Below are 22,146 nucleotides of genomic sequence, written 5' to 3'. Positions count from 1 at the left end.
CTTTCTCTCCTTCAGGCTTTGGTTTAAACATCACCCCCTTTGAAATGTCTTCTCTGACCTTTTAGACTTCAGCGAATTGCCTTTCCCATATGTCCTTTATTATAGTATTCACCATACTTAAAACCATTAGGGCTTGTTTAATTCTTTATCCCCCTGTCCTCCTTGCCTGCCTCCCTCCCCGAGCTCGCCAAGGGGTCTAGGTCACATGGGGACAATTTTCTTGTCTTGTTGCTGTTTCCTCAGCAGACTTAATGCTTCCTCCATAGGCACCTATTAGGTACATAATAGGTACTCAAAAAATAGCTACTGTTTATTAAATATTCATATTCTTTGATCCACTAATTTAATTTTTGGGAATTTTGTCCCAGGGGGATGGATAGTCAACAAGCCAGTGTAGGATGGAGAAGGAAGATGATACAGTAGAACTATGGTGTTGACGAGTGTGAGGCTTGAATCCTGACCCTACCACTGGCATGTTATTTTCTGAGGCTCAGTTTTCTTCTCTGTAAAATGGGGATATGTGATATTGGTAGGAAAATGAAGACAAGTTGCTGAATTAGGCACCAGTGACTTTCAAAAGGGATGTTTCCAAAGAGAGATAGAGGGAAGAACGTCATTTTTTCGAAAAGTTCAGGAGTGAGAGAGAGATGAGGAAATACAGAATGTAAATGATTAGTTCAAGAAAATTGGGATTGAAGAGAGTGAGAGCAGGTGCTTGGAGCTGTTCTTTGATGAGAGATTTGGGCATGTTCCTAGTAGAAGGAAGCCAGTGCAGAGGAAGTAAAATGAAGCTAAGATTCATCGAGGTCCCAGGAGATGAGGGGTGGGATCATATGCATGAGGAAAGGAGTTAGGTAACTCAAGGAGGAACATGTTTTCCTGAGGGGCAGCAGAAAAGGCAGGTTTGGGCTACTAAGATATTTTGAGGTAGTGACAGGAGAACCTAAAAGACTTTTCAATGGACTATCTTGCTCTTCTCAGGATATCTCCTAAGAATTAAAGAAGCCAAGATGGAATTAAAAGTTTGGGGGAAAATAAGGCTTTCCTGTAGAATATAGGAAAAGAGTCCAGTAAGGGTGAATACGTTTGCCAAGCAGTGTTGAAAGATCCAGCTGGGGTTGGAATAGAAATTTCAATATTCCTAATTTGCAGTGGTAACAATAGGCTTCTGCTTCACTCAGCCAGTCAGAATGCAGAAACTATGTGGTTGGTTTAATCTAGGTTGGATATTGCTGTGGTGGGCAGGGTACGGGATGGACCACTACTGTGATATCAGAATTGCCTAGATGAGGACAGGGAGTGAGGAGTGAGTTGGTGTATACCAAAGCAAGTTCCCAATGTCATTAATGAATGATGACACATGTCCTGGGAAACTGATGATAGTGGCAACAAGAATGAGAAACAGGTGCTGTAATTGGCCTTCTCTCTGAGGGAGGGGAAGTGCTGGAAGGGGTATCATGGAACAGGGGCTCTAAATAGCAATGGGGGAACAAGAGAATGCCAAGGTAACTATGTGGAAAACAACCATATAACACAGACAAATTGGCATATACATATGTATATGTAGTCAGTGACTGGGTCTTTATAGTACAGTCACATTTGAGGCTCATTAATAGCTTTTCTCCCCTATTTATTGAACAATTAGGTTCTAGGCTTCTGATATCTGGGTCCAGCCATGAAGAGGTCAGGCTAAGTATGAAGGGCTGAACATTTATTTATTTATTTTTAAAGGTTAACGTATTTATTTTTAGAGAGAGAGAGACAGAGTGGTGGGTGAAGCAGATGGAGAGGGAGAGAGAGAATCTTAAACAGATGCCCTGCTGAGCAGGGAGCCCAACTTGGGGTTGGATCTCACAATCCTGAGATCATGACCAGAGCCGAAATCAAGGGTGGGACGCTTAACCAACTGAGCCACCCAGACAACCCAGGGCTGAACATTTATTCAATTAGTAAATTTTGACTGAAGGTACCAGATTCTAGGCATTGTCTGAAGAGTCAAGGAGGAAAAAGGTCTGGATCTTGCCTTGGGCATGTGCATATTTACTGCAGAGTCTCAGCTTTACAAAGATTATAAGGGGAAACTAGAGCTTCCCACCACTAATTCTCCTTCCCACTAAATATGTGATGTTGGAGATTGAGAGAGGGTTTGGGAGACGGCTAGCAAAGAAAGTCTGACAGTATCAGTAAAATTTTGGAATTAAGGAAGTATTTTCTAAATTTTTTAAAAGATTTTATTTAATTATTTGAGAGAGAGAGAGAGAGAGAAGCAGGAGAAGTGGCAGAGGGAGAGGGAGAAGCAGGCTTCCCACAGAGCAGGGAGCCCAATGCGGGGCTTGATCCCAGCACCCTGGAATCATGACCTGACCTGAAGGCAAATGCTTAACAATAGAGCCACCCAAGAAAGTCCCAAGGACGTATTTTCTAAAGAAAGAATTTTATCATTTTCAAGTAACATAGTATGGAACTTAGACTTATGAATTTCCCAGCAAAGATTCTGCTTAATTTAGTTGATAGGAGAATGAAATTGATTGGGTCTACTAGAACTGGTGAATAACACTGCTTACAGGTATGGGTAGGATTTCATGGGTGGCGGGGTTGCCAGGCATTCTGCATGTCCAAGATTTGTCCTGTATTTAATGGTCTGTCCTGCTTTCTGTATTGGCTTTCTCAGGACACCCGAAATGTTCTGTAACCATCTTTCCCCCCCCCCAACATATAAAAATCCAGCAGTTAAAGCTATTATTCAAATGTATCTGAGCACCCTATACTTTTATTTGCTAAATTTTGTGGCCCTACTAAGGAATCATTCAATGCCTATAACCTTGTGTACTTTGGCCTGCTTAATGGTGTCTCTGTCAAGGCAAATAGGACTTCCTGTTCCAGGAATTTCCCAACACTGATCACAGTCTGTCTTTCTGAAATTTTTACCCAACACTGATCACAGTCTTTCTGAAATTTTTACCTGCTGCCCCAAGCATCACTCTTTGAGACCACGGAACAAATCTAATCCTTTTCCCTTAAAGGAGTTCAGTTATTGAATTCACTTTGTTGGAGACCACCTCATGTTATAGACTCTTTTTTTTTTTTTAAGATTTTATTTATTTATTTGACAGAGAGAGAGAGCACAAGTAGGCAGAGTGGCAGGCAGATGGAGAGGGAGAAACAGGCTCTCTGCTGAGCAGGGAGCCCAATGCGGGACTCGATCCCAGGACCCTGGGATCATGACCTGAGCCGAAGGCAGCCGCTTAACGGACTGAGCCACCCAGGCGCCCCTCATGTTATAGACTCTTAATAAGCTCCCTATGAGCTAAAACCAGTGGTGTGCTAGTAAACTGGATCAAAAACACAAAAAATAAAACTTTGATTTGTGGCATATGCTGATTTCTGTGGTGAAAATGCTCCTGCTCTGACACCATGACCAATTTCACACTGCTGAAGTCAAGTCTTTGGATTCAGAGTTGGGAAGGGATGTGCACATTCCACTCCTGAGGTTGGTAAGCTCTGGCTCCAGCACAATCCCTAAGTTTTCTTTTTATTGACGTATTTTGTAATTAGTTTCACTCTTTTTGAATACTGAGTTATTGATACTGGTATCTTTTTTTTTTTGAAGGTTTTATTTATTTATTTGAGAGAGAGTGCGCACGAGAGAAAGCACGAGTGGGGTGAGGGGTAGAGGGAGAAGCAGGCTCCCCGCTGAGCAAGGAGCCCAATGTGGGGCTCGATCCCAGGACCCTGGGCTCATGACCTGAGCTGAAGGCAGATGCTTAACCCACTGAGCCACCCAGGTGCCCTGATACTGGTGTCTTGAAAAGAATTTTATAAACACTCTACACATAGGTTTGATAAGAGGAGGTGATGGATTGGCTATGGAGAATAAAGGAGAGGATGAGATTCAAAGTAACTCCCGGGTTACTGGGGATTACTACTAATCAAGATAGAGACAAGACAGTAGGTTCAGGGAGGAAAGGTAAGTAATTTATACATTCCTCAAGCAAATATTTATTGAGCACTAATCCATGTCAGGCACAGGTATTTCTGAGGACAGATATAAGAGAGAACACAACAGATAAACATCCTTGCTTTTGTGGAGATGATATTTTATCTTATTAGAATTGGCCCCTTGAGGGAAACCTGTGGGAATCTCCTTGGACCCAGAATCTTCTTCTTCTTCTTCTTTTTTTTTTTTTTTTAAAGATTTTATTTATTCATTTGAGACACAGAGATACAGAGAGACAGAGCATGAGCAGGGAGAGAGGCAGAGGGAGAAGGAGAAGCAGGCTCCCTGGGGAGCCAGGAGCCCGATGTGGGGCTCGATCCCATGAATCATGACCTGAGCTGAAGGCAGATGCTTAACCATCTGAGCCACCCAGGTGCCCCGACCCAGAATCTTCTGCTGAGTAACTCCCCTATCCTTTCCAGGTTCAAGCCACTAAGACATTTGATAAATGGCTTTCTAGTACCTTGTACCAAACCATTAGAAACCGCCATCCAAACTGATTTCAGATGGTGCAGCTCTTACCTCTTACAGGTAGCCTTTTGTGCCATTCCTTACTGACTCCATCCCTCTGAATCCAGTTAACTCTTGTCCCCTAGCAACCCTTGTAGTCATAAGATATAAGCCTTGTTATTCTGTGTAATCTGTATCTTTTTGCTTCCCCGCTACATTGTACATTTTCCAAGGGTGTTTTCTCGCAAGTTCCCTATTAGTAGATGAAGTAGAGCCATCCATCAGCTTAGCCTTTTTCTGAAGCAGTAAAGTCCAAACTAAATACATTTTCAATGTAAAATATTCATCTAAGCCAGTCAAAATCATTTTTACTTTACATTAATATTTTCCCTCTGGTTACATTAAAATAAAATCCCCAAACAAAACTAGAACCCCTCAAATCTGTCCTTCCGGGATTTTATTCTAATTAAACACACACACATTTTTCACAGTTCATTATAAAAGTAATGTTTTCGAACTCCCTACTAGTGACTTTATTCACTCTTTTACATTTGGCTTATTGCTGGAGGAAAGGTACATGCACGGGGGAGGAAGGGTAATTAGATGGTAGCGCTGGGGCAAATATTTACTTGGGAAAAAAATAATACAAATAAATATATGAATCACTGTCTAATGTCAGTCATCCCATAACCCACTAGGCAAGGGAATGGCTTTGCTCTGGACTCTGGCATCCAGTAGAAACCATCTCTAGAAACCATTTCATCTTTATCTGTAACAGTAACGTGGCACGGTGTTCTCTAGACGTGTTGCATCTGCCACCTGGCAAATCTACAGGACTCTAAAGAGTGTCCTTTGCACACGATTTCTTCTCGTACAGTGAGTAGTTTCCGCAGGAACTGTGAGCTTGCTTAGGTTTTCTGAAGGTCTCAGGATCAAAGCCTTACACATCCCTTTTGTCCCCAGAAAAGCTATCACACAGCCATACCTTCGACATTCCAGTGAGTTTTGATCTTGGAGGCATTTAGAACATTCTTACATTTCTAATTCTGTTCCAGTCTGATATGTGTCATCGTACTTTCTCTCTTAAATCAACTCCAGAGTCAACATCTCTTACCATCTTCAAGAGAAACCACTGACGTAGGGCTCTCATCTCTGATGTGTTGTGCACCTAAATAAAATTACTTATTCGCTAGGATGTTTGTGCTCCAAGAGCTGCCGTATATATTATAGACAGCAAAGTTTTCTGGCAAGTTTGCTTTTGGTTTCTTCAAAAGTAACATGGATTTTCCAGGGCTAAAGGACACAAAGAGGTATTTACTTTTCAGATTTCCTACCCAATACGTTTTAACATAAGTAGAAAAAGATAGTACCAGTTTCCCAGTGTAGATGATTTCTCTGGATCGCTCCACTGTATCCATTTCTCTGCCTCTCCTTGTGAGAAGAGCTGGAACTAATAGATAAGCTGGTCCTTTGCCCATCTGCCTAGGATTAACTTCTTCCCTTCCTTGCTCTCACTCTAGATTGTGGATTTTGTTTGAAATCTGTTTCACTTCCGACACTTAAAGAACGACCTCATTTAATCCTGCTCAAGTGATAGCTGGGAGTTCTTAAAAAAAAACAAACAAACCCAAAACATTCTATGTGGCCAATCATATAGCTCATGGCAGCCCCATGAAATTTGATCTAAACTTTATCTCTGATTCTCTTTTGACACGTCTTTTTCTATTAACACTGAAAAAACCAAGTCAAAGTTTAGGCCAAGTGGGGGCAGGACCTGGTGGAGAGGTAGGAGTTGACTGAAATTGGGGGTCCCTGAAACAGACAATTATCACCCCAAGCCCATTTCCTTCAAAGCTGGGGGTGATGGCCGAGTTATATTCTCAAAGCCACCATCTGCCTGGAGAAAGGGTACTCTGCCTTTCTAATCCATAACATCCCCAGTACCTTGGTCATTGCTGGTGGGCATACACTCCGTGGACCAGTCTTGGGGGATCACAGGGGCAACCAGCTCAGCAAACTCCGTCAGAGAACAGCTGGGAGTGCAGCCTGGCAATGTGAGGGGGTATGGTTCATGCTGGGTCTCATTCCGGTAGTACATCTCTACGAAGTACTCCCTGGTGGAGGAAGGTAGAAGACGGAGCTGTTAGTTCTGTGTTGTTGAACTGCCATTGAATTATTTTCCACCTGGCCTATGTCAGCTGTAGTTAGAAGTTAAGAAGTTAGGGGCATCTGGGTGGCTCAGTCGGTTAAGCATTTGCCTTCAACTCAGGTCATGATCCCAGGGTTCTGGGATCAAGCCCCGCATTGGGCTCCCTGCTCAGCGGGGAGCCTGCCTCTCCCTCTGCTCCTCCCCCCCCCCATGCACGCATTCTCTCTCTCAAATAAATAAAATCTTAAAAAAAAGAAGTTAAGAAGACACAAGTTAAGAGGAGAAGAATTTACAGGAGTAGATATTAGCTAACTTAAGTGTGGGAGTGGGGAGATTGGGGCAGGTTGGCCAGATTCAGAGGGTGGAAATGGGAGGGCTGGTTTGTTAGATAACCAGGGGCAAAAGAGGTGGGGACCAGGATACTTAATTGGAGAGGGAGCTGAGAGGCGATGGTTGGGGGAATTGGGGTGATCTGATGAGCCTCTGAGTAAGAAGTGGGGGGCAGGAAGGGTATTGGGTTTTCCTTCTCTTATTCTCTCCCCTTCATGATTCTCATTTGCTTCATTTTCTCTTTTCCTCTCAGGATTTCTTTTAGGTTTTCCTCTGAATGAAGGTATCTCTGCTTTCCTTATCCAGGCAATAAACCTGGAACTGAGCAATATTTAACACATGTGCTTAAATATACATCCAGACTTTGTCAAAATTACACCTCAGAAAGAGAGTGTGGGTGTATACCTAAGTCCTTATACTCCCTCATTATTTGATACTTTATTTGAAAAAACAAGGTGTGTGCCAACCTTATAAAACTAGTATGAGGACCTTATGGACTTATTTGCCAAAGAGGCAGGAGAGAAACGGTAGTAGGATTTAGTGATCATTCTTGGGGTAGTAACCTCACAACTGCAAACAAGTCTTCTAAAATGTCACTTTCAGGGGCACCTGGGTGGTGCAGTTGTTTAGGCATCCAACTCTTGGTTTTGGCTCAGGTCATGATCTCGTGGTCATGGGATTGGAGCCCCCATTCGGGCTCGGCGCTAGATACGAAGTCTGCTTGAGATTCTCTCCCTCTCTCTCTGCCCCTCTTGCTTGTGCTCTGTCTCTGTCTCTAAAATGAATAAATAAATCTTTAAAAAAAACTTCACTTTTGGGGTGCCTGGTGGCTCAGTGATTAAGCATGTGCCTTCGGCTTGGGTCATGATCCCAGGGTCCTGGGATTGAGCCCCGCTTCGGGCTCCCTGCTCAGCGGGAAGCCTGCTTCTCCCTCTCCCTCTCCTCCTGCTTGTGTTCCCTCTCTCGCTGTCTCCCTCTCTCTCAAATAAATAAAATCTTAAAAAAAATAAAAATAAAAAAACTTCGCTTTTAAAAGCCACATACACAGTAGTAACCACAAATATTCATTTAGAGATATGTTTTTAAAAACTTCCGAATATTATGTGAATGACTACTTATACCCTGGGATGACTTTCCCAGTAATAGCATCTTTTATCTCAAGATGATACGGCAAAGATGACTAATAGTCTATCAAAATTCATGATTCTCTTTACATATAATAGAGTTATGGCTGAAAAGTGACATTTCCCAGATTCCCTTGCATGTAGGTGGGACCAAGTGACTACACACATTTCTTGGAGATATTGTGGGTTTTGTTTCAGACCACCACAATAAAGCAAATATCAGAATAAAGTGAATCAAATGAATTATTTGGTTTTCCAGTGCATATAAAAGTTATGTTTATCCTATATAGTAGTCTATTAAGTGTACAATAGTGTTATGTCTATAATTAAGAATACTTTGTTGCTAAAAAAAATGCTAACCATCATCTGAGCTTTCAGCAAGTGGTAATCTTTTTGCTGGGAGGGTCTTGCCTCAGTGTTGATGGCTGCTCACTGACCAGGGTGGTGGTTGCTGAAGGCTGGGGCGGCTGGGGCAATTTCCTAAAATAAGGCAACAGTGAAGTTTGCCATATTGACAGACTCTTACTTCCACAAATGATTTCTCTGTAGTATGTGATGCTGTTTGATAGCATTTTACCTATAGTAGAACTTCTTTCAAAATTAGAGTCATTCCCCTCAAACCCTGCTGCTGGTTTAACAATTAAGTTTATGTGATATTATCAGTCCTTTGTTGTCATTTCAACAATGTTCCCAGCATCTTCACCAGGAGTAGTTTCCATCTCAAGAGACCATTTTCTTTGCTCATCCATAAGAAGCAACTCCTCATCCATTAGTTTTATCATGAGATTGCAGCAAGTCAGTCCCATCTTCAGGTTCCACTTCTAGTTCTAGTTCTCTCACTATTTCTACCACATCTGCACTGAAGTCTTAAATCCCTCTAAGTCATCCACAAGGGCTTTGGAATCAACTTCTTCCAAACTTCTGTTAATGTTGATATTTTGACTTCTTCCCCTGAATCATGAATGTTCTTATGGATTTAAAATTGTGAATCCTTTCAATATACTTTGCCCAAATCCATCAGAGAGGAATCACTAGGGGCACCTGGGTGGCTCAGTCAGTTAAGCGTCTGCCTTCGGCTCCGGTCATGATCCCAGGGTCCTAGGACTGAGTCCTGCATCGGGCTCCCTGCTCAGCGGGGAGCCTGCTTCTCCCTCTCCCTCTGCCCCTCCTCTGGCTCATGTTCTCTCTCTCTCTCAAAAAAATCAATTAAATCTTTAAAAAAAGAGGAATCACTAGTGTATCTATGGCAGTTAAAGCCTTACTATAGACCTTAAAAAGATGGAACCTTGGTCCCCAAATTACACCATGGGTGAGTCACCTCCTAATGGCCAGGGACATCTCTCTCTCTTTTTTTTTTTTTAGGGGGGGAGGGGCAGAGGAAAAGGAAAAGAGAGAATCTAAAGCAGGCTCCATGGCCAGTGCTGAGCCTGATGTCGGGTTTTATCTCACAACCCTGAGATCATGACTTAAACCAAAATCAAGAGTTGGACGCTTAACCAACTGAGCCATCAGGCGCCACAAGTGAGGGACATCCCTATTGGAGTATTAGATGAATGAGAAAGAAATGTCCATTGGGATAAGCCTCTGAGAACCTGAGGTTCATTTGTACAGCAGCCAAAATTACCCTTATTAGTTAATATATCTGGAAAACAGTTTTAGGGGACTCAAAATTGGCCCTAATGGTGAAGACACAAATTAAGATGCATACAAAGAGTTTGGATAAATTGTTTCATGAAATTTGAAAGTGGAAAAGTAGCAATATTTTTAACTTAGGGAATTACTTTACATAGTATATGATTTTATTTATTTATTTTTTATTATGTTCAGTTTATGATTTTAAATTTATGTACCTAACTGAAAATTAAATATTTTTTAAAAATGTAAGCTAATAATAATAACAAAACCTGGGGGCCAGTGGTATTAATTGTGGAAAAGCACTTCTTAGAGGGGCGCCTGGGTGGCTCAGTCGTTAAGCGTCTGCCTTCGGCTCAGGTCATGATCCCAGGGTCCTGGGATCGAGCCCCGCATCGGGCTCCTTGCTCAGCAGGGAGTCTGCTTCTCCCTCTCCCACTCCCCCTGCTTGTGTTCCCTCTCTGGCTGTCTTTCTCTCTGTCAAATAAATGAAACCTTAAAAAAAAAAAAAAAAAAGAAAGAAAAGCACCTCTTAGATACTTACCCCTTCTCAAGATACAATTCCATTATGTGGCAGGAAGCATAGGGAGGAAGGAGTCCATTGTAAACATCTAGTGCCATCTGTAGGCCACTCACGGTAGTGTCATGCTGTGGGGATTTGAAATAAATCATTTTTGATCTTTACCTCTGGCTCAGATGTACATTCCACGGGTAGTATTAAGCACTTGTAGAGAACTATGGTTTCTGATTCACTTAAATTTGCCATACCCCCATGTTAGAAGGGAAGAACTAATTTTGGTGGAGCATCTGTTGTGTGCGAGGCAGTACGCTTTTTTTTTTACATATCATTATTCCCATTAAAAAGATGAACAAACCCAGATAAATTAAGTAACTTGCTTAATGTCATATAACCCCAAAATGGAGGAAAGTAAATTTGAGTCTAGTGTTCGGGTTTTGTACCATGCTTTTTCCCAGTGGAACATCTCTGTTTTAGCTTGTTTCATTGATTTTCATTATATTTTAAAATATTTTGGAACATATTAATGCTAGATTATATTTCTTCTGCAGATTAGAATAATGTGTGATTTTAAAGTTGGGGAAAAGGGGTGCCTGGGTGGCTCAGCCGGTTAAGCATCTGCCTTTGGCTCAGGTCATGATCCCAGGGTCCTGGGATCAAGCCCCGTGTCAGGCTCCCTGCTCCGTGGGGAGTCTGCTTCTCCCTCTTCCTCTCCCTCTCCCTGATTGTGTTATCTCTCTTTCTCAAAGAAATGAATTAAAAAATCTTAAAAAAGTAAAGTTGGGGAAGAACATATAATATTATAAATGATAGAGAGGTTAAAATGTGAGGAGATAGAGCGCATAGCTGAAAAATAATTGTTAATTGTTTATCCCAGAGTGGCTGGAAGGCATAGGGCTGGTTTTCAGTCCCAGTTTGGCCACTAATTAATTACATAATCTTTGAAAGTCCTCAGCTTCTATATCTACAAAATGGGCATAACATCTGGTTGCCTAAACTATATGGCAGTATACACATATTAAAAAGGGCTCAGAACTGATTTACTGGAGAAGGAACTAGACTTACAGATTTAAAACTTGCCAGAAATCATACAAGTTAGAACGGGAAACCAGATGAGAAACTAAAGAAACTGGCAGAACGGACTGGTTTCCGGAAGCCCCTCTCCAGGAAGGACCACACTCTGTTCCGTCCATGAGCTCTTTGTCTTATACCATTCAGAACCTCTGCTGATAAACAAACTTCCCTGTATCTGGAGTCACCCCTTCCATCTTCCTGCAGAATGAAAACATGGCTTTCTCCAGCCAAACCACATCCGAGAAATCCTCTGTCCTAGAGAAGTGGGTGGGAAACCGAGTTCCCATACTGTGTGTCCGGGTTCCCTGCTCACTGCAGACTCCACGGACAGCCATTTCAGTGCTCAATGCACCCCTTGAATCTCCGTGCCCCCCAATCTCCCTGGCCCCCCTGAGCAGTGCCTCTTTCCCTGGCTTCTGCTCCCAAGGCTGAAGTCTTCTCTGAGACCTCCCTTTTTCTTTCTGCGCCCAGTTTGGCTCTAACTTCACATTGCGGCTCTTTTTCCCCTTCTCTCTTCTAGTCCCTTTGCCTCCTGGAGATTTCTATTTGGAAGTTCCCTAGCATTTCAAACCCAGTTGTCTAAATTGTTACATTCCCCTGGCCCAAGAGCACCTCAGTTAATGGCTCCACTCTCTTCCCAGTCCTGGAGGCTTGAAACATGGCCTTCGTCTGTGGTTTTACCTCCACATCGTTTCTCCCTGCCCGCATCCCATTCATCACCGCATCCCGTTCATGCTCTGCTTTTAGTTTGGAACAGAAGTGATGCTTCCCTTCTCTGTGTCACCAAAGCACTTGCTTGCGCTGCATTTCTATACTGCTCTGCATGGTGCTTATGACTTCTCGTCAGTCCTAGATTGTAAGCTCCTCAAGGGCCAGAATTATGTATCTAATTTTAAAATTAAAATTTAAAATAAAAACAAAACAAAATACAATTTAAAAATGCCAACCACATAGGTGGTCATCTATACACATATTTAGGAGAGCTGAAGAATCAATATCTAAAATGTCTACCATCTACTGGGCAATAGGGAAATGATGATGAAGAAAATGAGGCTCCTGCCTTAAAGAGATCACTGTCTGACCGAATGGATGTTGAGTGGAGGTGAAAACACTTACTGCAGAGTACATGACAAGTTTTCTGCGGTTTGATGGCTGAGTTGCACTCTTCATGTGATTGAGGATCTCACTGACCAGGACACCTTAGAAAAGACAGATCAACAAAGGAGCTGAACCAAACATGGGCTTAAACTTTTTGTTAATTCCTACTTCGTGATTCTCCCTGCCATGATTCTTAAAACTTAAGAAAGGGAAAGAAATTACTTTGGTCTTGCTTTATGTTATTTTACTGAATCCCGACTTCTATCCCCCATTTACAGTGGGAAAGCTGAGGCCCAGCGACATACGGTGACTCATATACAGGCTGGGCAAGGAGAGTTGGATTGACACACGAGGACCCTACTATCCCCAGGTTTTGTCAAAGCTTGAGATAGGAGGTTGAGGAACTTGGAAGGAATTACAAATGGCATTTTTCAGACAGTTGCTAGCTAGTGCTCTTCTCCAGGGCAGCCCTGAAATGACAGCCTGGCATCTATTCTGTCTTCATCCCTCTTGCTTCTACTCTCTGGGAGTCAAACCATTGGGAGGCCATGGGAGAAAGCAGCTCTCTGGATGTCTGTATAGGTCATGGAATATTTTCTGTGGACTATTTCTCCAGGTTACCCTGGGGATCACTATTAAGGGGCAGCCAGCATCTTCCATCTGAGGGCTCCATAGAGGAGAGCTCTTGCCCTTCATGTTGTTGTTCCTGAGGTGGTGAAGGGCAGGCACACAACTCAGAGTCTCCATCCTCTTGGCAGACACTGAAGACTGAGTGGTATCTTGGGGTGGCAGGTGCTGGCTTGAGGACATGGTGCCCCAGGGATTTCCACAACCATCACCTGAAGACTCCTTATATTTCTGGTGGTTTTTTTTTTAAGGTTTATTAATTTATTTGAGAGAGAGAGAGCACAGGGGGAGGGGCAGAGGGAGAGTCTGAAACAGACTCCATGCTGAATGTGGAGTGGGATGTGGGGCTCGATCCCACGACCTGGAGATCACCACCTGAGCCGAAACCAAGAGTCAGAAGCTCAACCAACTGCGCCACCCAGGCACCCCGGTGGTTTCTTTACTACATGTGTACTCTCCTGGCTTCAGAATGACCAGTTTGTTTTTGTAAAGAGCAGGGCATTGATGTTAACAGACTGTCATTCCCGACTCTGTGGTCCACTCAGCAAACACACTGAGCAGCTACCATGGGTCAGATGCTATGCTAGGTGAATCAGACTCCTGCCCTCAAAAAGCTCCTAAAATAGTACAAAGAGACTGTTTTTTCATCTGTCTACCAAGAGGCACCATAAAGGGTTAATTAAGAAGGGAGGCGGTCTGCTCTCTCTGTAGATGCTGGGACTCCCTTGACTAAGAATAGAAGAACCTGGAAGCCACATCTCCAACAGGTCTACATCACTCTGCTTCAGCGAAGGTGGCTTTCTCAGCGTCCTTTAGGGACAACACCATCACCCATCAGCAACCTGTCCTTCGACAGGTGCCTCTGCAGCAGCCTTCGGTGTTGATAATGGGATATGAGATCAGCTCTTGGTTCTGGGGGTGGTTGTCCACCTTGCCCCAGAAGAACCGAGGGGTAACCACCACAGTTACCCCAGGCTCTGGCGTGCCAATAATTATGTTTTATGGGAGGGGCACGGAGGTTCAGAGATATTCAGCAACGTGCCCAAGATTCCACACCCTGTGCACAGAGGGGCTGAACGTCTCTGAACCCAGCATGTCTTAATCATTTGACTACCCCGTAACACAGGCTAATTTCTGAGTTCCCTGTTGCATCATTTACTGACTGCATACACTAGACAAAATATCACTGACTGGAAGACAAAAACTTCCCTTCCCACAGTCTTGAGCTACAGCAGGGGCTGGTATACTTTTTCTGTAAAGGGCTAGACAGTCAGTGTTTTAGGCTCTGTGGACCCTATGGTCGGCCATAACAGTTCCCTCTCGGGGCGAAGCCCCAAAACAGCCATAACACTACCTAAATGAATGTGGCTGAGTTTCAATCATATTTTATTTATAAAAAATAGGCAGCAGGCTGGATTTGGCTTGCAGGCAGTAGCTTACACCAACCTGGTACGCACAGCAAGGACAGGTTTGCATTAATACAGATATGACCAGCCATATATCAAAAATTCCTAAATGAACCTTAGGAATTTTTGTGATGTGTGTGTGTGTGTGTGTGTGTGTGTGTGTGTCTGTGTAGAAGGAGATGGGTGGAGGAGTACAGAGTACCAAACTGTGTCATCCCTAAAACCAACTGATTGAACAAAAGTTTTGGCACAGATCGGAAGATGCCAAAATCCTGATGTTCCTGTGTGACTCTGTGTCACCCAGACTATACAGGTTTTCTCTGTAGGATTGTGTTTAGTGGCTTCATCATCCAACAAGCATGCAGTTGCCAAACCTCCCTGGCCTAGCCAGATCCAAACAATAGGCTGAACTCGGGTTTTGGCAGGGATCACTCAGGAAACAATTTCCTGGCCAGTCAATAGCCTGGACTTCTCCAGAAAATAGGACAGGTGCATTCACACAAATACCTGCCTTTGGAGTCTGAGACTGAAAGAACAGCTTAGGGAAGGACTCTTAATAGACAGAATCTAGTTTAACACACTCATAAGAGAGGGAAACCGGATTGAGCGAGAAGTTACTTCCCTGAAATGCAATGTCTAGTAGTCAAAGGAAAACAAGAAGAGGAAACATGAACAAACTGCGAGGAAATCCCCCAGTTTTTCTTCCTATGCAGACTCCTGCATCTGTTATTAGACTATTCTCAGTTTCTGCCTGGCTCTCCCTGACTATTTCTTCAGCATTTCTTGCATCTAGAGAAGTGCTTCTGAACTTTCATGTTTCGTGAGGTGCCTAGGGATTTCAGGAGAATGCAGATTCTGATTCAGCTCATCTGGGGTGGGGCCTGAGATTTTGCATTTCCAACCAGAGGCTTGGGGATGCTCTTGCTGCTTCATGGACGGCATGTTGAGTAGTGAGGGCTGAATTGCTCAGACCATCTTGACTGGGGTGGGGGAACTCAATCAAGAGCCCTGTCTCCACCCTCTGATGTGACTTGGGATTGGGTCCTACCTCTGGTACCTGGTGGTTCAGGATTAAGACCTGGTGTATGTGTAGCCAATGGGGACCAACGTCCACCCTCTGCCTCCTTTTTTGTTTACACATCAGATTGGGCTGCTGCCTGGGCCATGTCCAGTGAACATCTGCCCAGTCTGGTCCAATAGCCAGGATGCTTTGCCTCTAAGTCTCCTCCTGGGGCTCTGCTGAACTGGTCCTGACCCCACAGTGAAGAGGGTCTGGTAATGGTTGGAGTCTTGATGTGATTGCTCTGTTTTTCTCCAACTGTCCAGAGTCTATGACTTGGAACATCTCCTGTGGCTGAGAATTTCTTCACTGTTATGTCAACCTGACATAATGGACCTCCTCTTGCTCTCCATCCTCACTTTTAATGTCTACATTAACAGCCCCTAGAGGTGACGCCCCCTTTGGTGTCTTGGCCTACAGCGCAATTGACCTCAGAGGCATCAGCGTCTCTTGCTGTTCTGCCTGGTTCTACCTTCTCTCTTCCACCTACCTATCCTGATTAGAAGGGCTTGGCAGCCTCTTGCCCAGGTCTACTTTTATTATGATAGGATGTCCTATGCTATGAAGGGCCAAATCCAGCTGAAAGGAGGCATCACTGAGAAATAAATGCCTTTCAACACCAATGGAAAAATTTAAGCTGTGTCATAAATTTATCGATTGTAATATGTATTAATCTACATAACATAATTAGTCTGCAAAATATGTTTTACTAACTTTAACAATTGCTACCTCAGGAAAATGGGCCCCTTTTGTCATACTTCCCACTTGAAAAATTCATCCTATAGGCCGCCAGACACAATTGCTTTCCGTGGGGCTTAGATACAAAATCCTTAATCGTTTGATCTGGAAAGGATGAAAAGGATCCTTTAGCTTTATCCCAAAGCGTCCATTTCCCAGGTGGGAAAACTAAGGCCCAGAGTGGGTAACGTTAATGACTATGAAAACACATAATGTTTATTGACAGTGTATTATGTACCAGGTACTGTTTGTCCCAAACTTTTTGAATACACACATTTATTTTAATCCTTACAACCCGTGAGGAGGGTATCATTATTATCCCCATTTTGAAGAATGGAAACCAGTGTAGGAGCGATGAAGGGACCAGTCCAAGGTCACACAGCTGATTAGTGGTTGGACGACACTCAGGCCCCCATCACTCCACCACAAATCTAGCACAGTCCTTTTACTTTTTTATATACTTACCCCCCTGCAGTCTAGATTTCTCTTTCTGCTTGTGAATTCCATAGAGGGACAGGATGGACAACTCTGATAATTCTTTCAGCTTAGTCATGGTGTCCTCTGTGGCCCAGGAGGGTAAAGTGAAATTGTGAACACTCTGTAGCAAAGAAAAAGGGAAGAAAATGTGTATTTTTAAATGATTTTTTGTCCTCTTTGTCCCACAAGAACTACTGGGTCTAGCCTTATCCTGTTGTTTCTCTCTAGGAAAACTTTATTTTTTTATTTTTTATTTATTTTTTAAAAGATTTATTTATTTGACAGAGAGAGAGAGAGCACAAGCAGCGGGAGCAGGAGAGGGAGAAACAGGCTCCCTGCTGAGCAGGGAGCCCCGATGTGGGACTCGATCCCAGGACCCTGGGATCATGACCTGAGCCGAAGGCAGATGCTTAACCAACTGAGCCACCCAGGCATCCCTAGGAAAACTATTTTGTGATAAGTAGTGGTATTGATTTTCAGAAGGGAAGTTCACAGAGACTGATTTGCTCCTTCCTACCAAGTCCATAGCTTTTGGCTGAACTGTGGATGCAAAGGGGGATTCCTATTTTGCAGAGTAAGGGTGAGGTAGGGCAAGAATGTACCTCATTCCTTTATGAAAGGTTTAGAGATCTATGAACCTGGGGGGAAGGTGACACTGACAGGCTTAGATGATGTTTCTGTCAAAGCTGAGTGAGTGCCCTTAGAGGACAGCTGGGAGAGGCAATGTATTTCTGGAGCCTTCAGTACCAGACCCTCCACTCCCATCAGCTTCCAGTTTACTGCCTTCTGGGGAATGTGCCCTGTACACACAGTAGGATCTTGGTGAATATGTATTAAATGGATGAATAAGCTAGACAGCCGGACTGGTGTAGACTTCCTGCCGATATTTCTTACTTGCTATGAAAAGTTGATTAAGAATCCAGATTCAAAGGTAGGATTGAGAGAGAGAGAGAGTACTTGAGAGAGGAGATCAAAGTGGAGTGCCCAGGGAGGAAATAAGTGGGAAAGAAGTGAAAAGGAAACCACGCACCACGGCCACATCATGCAACAGCTCAGATCAACCCGTAGTAAGGAAGGAAAAAAAAAAAAATTAAGACTTGAACCAAAATATGGGCTCTTGTCTCTATTGAAGAGTTGTTTTTTTTGTTTTTTTTTTTAAGATTTGTTTATTTGGCGGGGGGTGTGGTGGGGTGGGTAGGGGCAGAGGAAGAGGAAGAGAATCCCAAGCAGGCTCCACACCCAGGGCAGAGCCTGACATGGGGCTCAATCTCATAATCCTGAGATCATGACCTGAGCCTAAACCAAGCGTTGGATGCTTAACCGACTAGCCACCCAGGTGCCCCTCAAGAGTCTTTTATAAGGCTAATAAGTCTTCCTTGAAACAGATGTTAATGATAAAGTGAAAATATCAGGAAGGTCATGTGAAGGTCAATAAACTGTTATGGAGGGGGGCAAATTGTGTCGTTTGTTACTGACACGGAACCGTGAAAATAATTGCTGGCCCCCAGGCCCTTATGATGACCTCAAGATCAGAGGTGGATATAAGTCCTGTGGGTGGTCAGAATTTTGCCCCAGGATTCAGTGAACCCAGTCAGGAAAACAGGATTACAGAGTACTCCTTTTGGCCAGTAGGTGGTGCATAGTGAGTGAAAAATACCAAGTTAGCCTTGAAAACCCCAATGGTAAGTGAGTTTCAGAGGTTATTTCATATGCATGTGTGGCAAGGAAGAGATTCCCAATAAACCAATTTCAATAGCCTGGCTTAAAGTTGTCTTGCTTATTTCTATATCCAGAAATCAGGTACCCCCCCCTTTTTTTTGGCTCTGTCTATATAATAACATTGCTTTTTTTCATTAAAATCCGTAACAGGAGCCCAGCATTCCTGAGTGACTGAAAAATAAGTAAACGGCAAGACATAGAAGAAAAGCAATTTTGCCTGCAATTTTCGAAAGTGTGAAAACATAAATAACGGAGAGAAAAAGTCAGTTTTCAATTTAATGTAAAGAAGTCTTGAATTATGTTTCAATGTCAAAGGAAGCATAATTAATATATCTGCCAAAAAGTGTAAGAAAGTGTATTCATCTGTTTCAAAATAGGCATAAGTCAAAAAATCAGACTGCAAGTTAATTTTTGATATTTTTTTCTTTTACCTCACAAAATAAAGGGTCATAGACTTTAGTCCACATTCCAAAAAGGTCCTGGGTATGGTATCCTGTAAATGTTGGCAAGGTTTCTATAAAATCCTGAAACACACACGGACAGAGAAAGCATTTCCACATTAGAGTCCCTCCATTTCAGCATTACTGATATTTGGGGCTGGATAATTTTGTTGTGGAGGGTGCCCCGTGCTTTGTAGCGTGTTTGGCTGTATCCGCAGTCTCTACCCACCAGATGATGAGCATCATCCCTAATCCCTCAGTTGTGACAACCCAAAGTGTCTCCAAACATTGCCCGTGTTCTCTGTGGGGCAAATCTGCCCCCACTGAGAACACTGTTCTTCACATAAAAGTGCAGCGGGAATATTGGCTGTGGTAATATGAACCCAAAGAATTTCACAAACACTAATTGATCATTTTTCATGATTACAGTAAAAATGTGGGTGCATGCTGGCTTACTGCCACGTGTTCCTGGTTTGTCCTGGAATCAGGCCAAGTGTACTACCTCAAAATTTTGGGGGAAGTAGGTGAAGTAGAACTCACACATAAATGACTGATCAAGATGAGAAGGGAAACCATGTCTTAGGCCAAAGCACCTCAGGAATATACCACAGAAATTGGACCTGCTATCTAGCTATACATTTGAAATTTGGGTGGGATGCAAACATTTCTCTAGGTTCTGTGTTATTCTTGGGTTGTCATGGTAAAGAGACCCACTATTCAGCTATCTGCCTGATGAATTTGGCAGCAATTTCTGGGAATCCTTGTGGAAGATATTATTTAATGGATAAATTTTCTAGGAAAATATAATTTGCCAATTTAACCTAAACAGATATCCACAAAATAAATATAATTGTTGAAGATCTTCCCCCAAACCAAGCCTAACCAAACCAAAGCCCCAGGGCCAGATGACTTTATGGAGGAATTCGACCAAGATTTTCAAGAGTAAATTATTCTAATGCTATTTTAACTGTTATAGAGTATAGGGGAAAAAAAAAAAAGAAAATTTCCAAAATATTTTTATGAACTAAGGGCAACACAGACACTGACAAAATACTGGCTAGAAAAGAAAACTATAGTCCAATGATACTTTGAATATGAATGCAAAAGGTCTGAGTAAAATATTAACAAATAATTCAATATCCAAAAAAGGGGCCTGAGTCTAGACATGTAAAGATGGCTCATTAGTAGCAAATCTACAAATATAATTAACCTTAGTAATTGATCCAAGGAGAAAAATAACTTGATTATATATATATTTTCAAAGACTTATTTATTTGAGAGAGAGAGAGAAAGAGAGCACTCACACATTGGGGGAAGGGGCAGAGGGGGAGAGAGAGAGAGAGAAGCAGACTCCCCGCCGAGCAGGGAGCCCGATGCGGGACTCGATCCAGGGACTCCAGGATCATGACCTGAGCCGAAGGCAGTCGCTTAACCAACTGAGCCACCCAGGCACCCACCTTAAAAAATTCTTGAAGAACAAATAGGATAATGTACCAAGAAAGGAATACTCAACATCATAGAGTTGTGCATTCTCCAAGTTAATTATTATTAAATATATTATTCCACAGATATTCTTGTGAAATTATTTAGATGCACAAGATACTCATACAGACTGTAAATGATTGGAAATGACTCACTTGTCCATCAATATAGACTGGTTAAAGAAAGTATGGTACGTCCACGAATTCCAATGCAGTTATAAAAAATGAGGAAACTCTTGGGGCGCCTGGGTGGCTCAGTTGGTTAAGCGACTGCCTTCGGCTCAGGTCATGATCCTGGAGTCCCTGGATCGAGTCCCGCATCAGGCTCCCTGCTCGGCAGGGAGTCTGCTTCTCCCTCTGACCCTCCTCCCTCTCATGCTCTCTGTCTCTCATTCTCTCTCTCGCAAATAAAAAAAAAAAAAAATGAGGAAACTCTTTACGTACAAATTGAGTAATATTTCTAAGATATATTGTTAAATGAAAAAAACCCCAGGTGTCCAACTCTGTGAATACAGTATACTACTTTTGTGTAGCAAAGGGGATACTACCAGAATATATTCATATTTATTTGCATATGCATAAAGAAACTGCAAGACTATATAAGAAAATGCTGCCATCAGTTACCTGTGGGGTCATTAAGAGACTTTCCACTGTATTCCTTTTTATATTTTTTAAATTTTTGAACCATGGAAATGTGTTAGAGATTCAAAATTTTGTTTTTTAAAAACACAAAGCATTATATCTACCTTTTAAGCATCGTCTTTTAAAAAGGGGTATTTTGCAAAGTGGAAACAAAATAAAAAAGACTATCCTTTATATATGAAATCAATGGTCCCAGCCCCTCAGCGTCATTAGGGCAGATCATTTTAGCCTTGCATTTATTCTGACCCAGCCATGCACTCTCGTCTGGTTCCTTCTGGCACATGGGTATAGGATTAGAAAGGGACTGGCTTCTTTACTGGCTTGTGGCCCCACGCAGGGAAGGGGACCAGACAGTGATGACTGACTGTCATTAAATGTTTTAACCCACTGCTCTAACTGGCCACTGGCAGACACATTCCTCCCACACTTTTTAAGAAGCTGGAGCTTCATCCTTTTTCTTGACCCTCATCCTCCTGTGCAACACTAAATGACATGATTTTTAACCTTGTAAGGATGCAACCTCTTCTGGAATTCCGTCGATTTGAGAGTCTCCTCCTTAAGTTCTGTAAAATGAGGGCAGTCCTGGAAAGGCAGGTATAGCAACTGAGGACAAAAGAAAAACCACAAATTCTTTATTAGTCAGAAGAACTTTGCTAAAGAAGCTGCAGCCATATTTTAAGCCTCATTAGGTGCAAAGTGATCTGAATAAAAGATTCAAATGTGTTTGAGCTGAATGGAAATTCTAAAATTGAGGAAAAAGAGATAAATGGTCTGTAAGTCTTACATAGTAGGATATGCACCCAGAACTGAAAAGCTTTTTTCTCCCCCCCTTTCATGAACTTGCCTAAATAGGACTTTGTTGGTAAATATTCACACTTCCTGGTTTTCCATGTTGATATAACTATTATCTCGATTCCTACTGGACCTCTTATATTTCTAGCATGAGATACACATGTGTGTGCAAAGGCATCCTGCCCCTCCACCCCATGCACACGACTATAGAGAAATGAATAAGAGGGGGTGCCTGGGTGGCTCAGTCATTAAGCGTCTGCCTTCGGCTCAGGTCATGATTCCAGGGTCCTGGGATCAAGTCCTGCACTGGGCTCCCTGCTCTGCAGGAGGCCTGCTTCTCCCTCTCCCACTCCCCCTGCTTGTGTTCCCTCTCTCACTGTGTCTCTTTCTCTG

General features: G+C 42.8%; 1 protein-coding gene across 3 annotated transcripts in view; it reads right to left on the bottom strand.

The window, feature by feature from the left end:
- The window catches only part of ACP3 (acid phosphatase 3), a 44,731-nt gene that overhangs the window by 6,008 nt on the left and 16,577 nt on the right, over positions 1–22,146 (bottom strand). Inside the window, exons 5-11 of one of the 3 annotated variants that reach the window (XM_081826219.1) lie at positions 21,466–21,564; positions 18,830–18,922; positions 16,668–16,800; positions 12,390–12,472; positions 10,227–10,330; positions 6,392–6,561; positions 4,939–5,615 (exon numbers count right to left, since the gene is read on the bottom strand). In XM_081826219.1, coding sequence (XP_081682345.1) covers positions 5,548–5,615; positions 6,392–6,561; positions 10,227–10,330; positions 12,390–12,472; positions 16,668–16,800; positions 18,830–18,922; positions 21,466–21,564 — 750 coding nt within the window. In that variant the 3' untranslated portion in view covers positions 4,939–5,547. The other 2 variants (XM_081826227.1, XM_006736896.3) reach the window with 2 other exon arrangements.

The sequence above is a fragment of the Leptonychotes weddellii genome, chromosome 1, assembly GCF_054177405.1.
Source record: "Leptonychotes weddellii isolate Sample4059 chromosome 1, ASM5417740v2, whole genome shotgun sequence".
Classification (NCBI taxonomy): Eukaryota; Metazoa; Chordata; class Mammalia; order Carnivora; family Phocidae; genus Leptonychotes; species Leptonychotes weddellii.
Note: the sequence above shows the minus strand (reverse complement) of the source record. Positions and strands in the feature narration are given on the sequence as shown.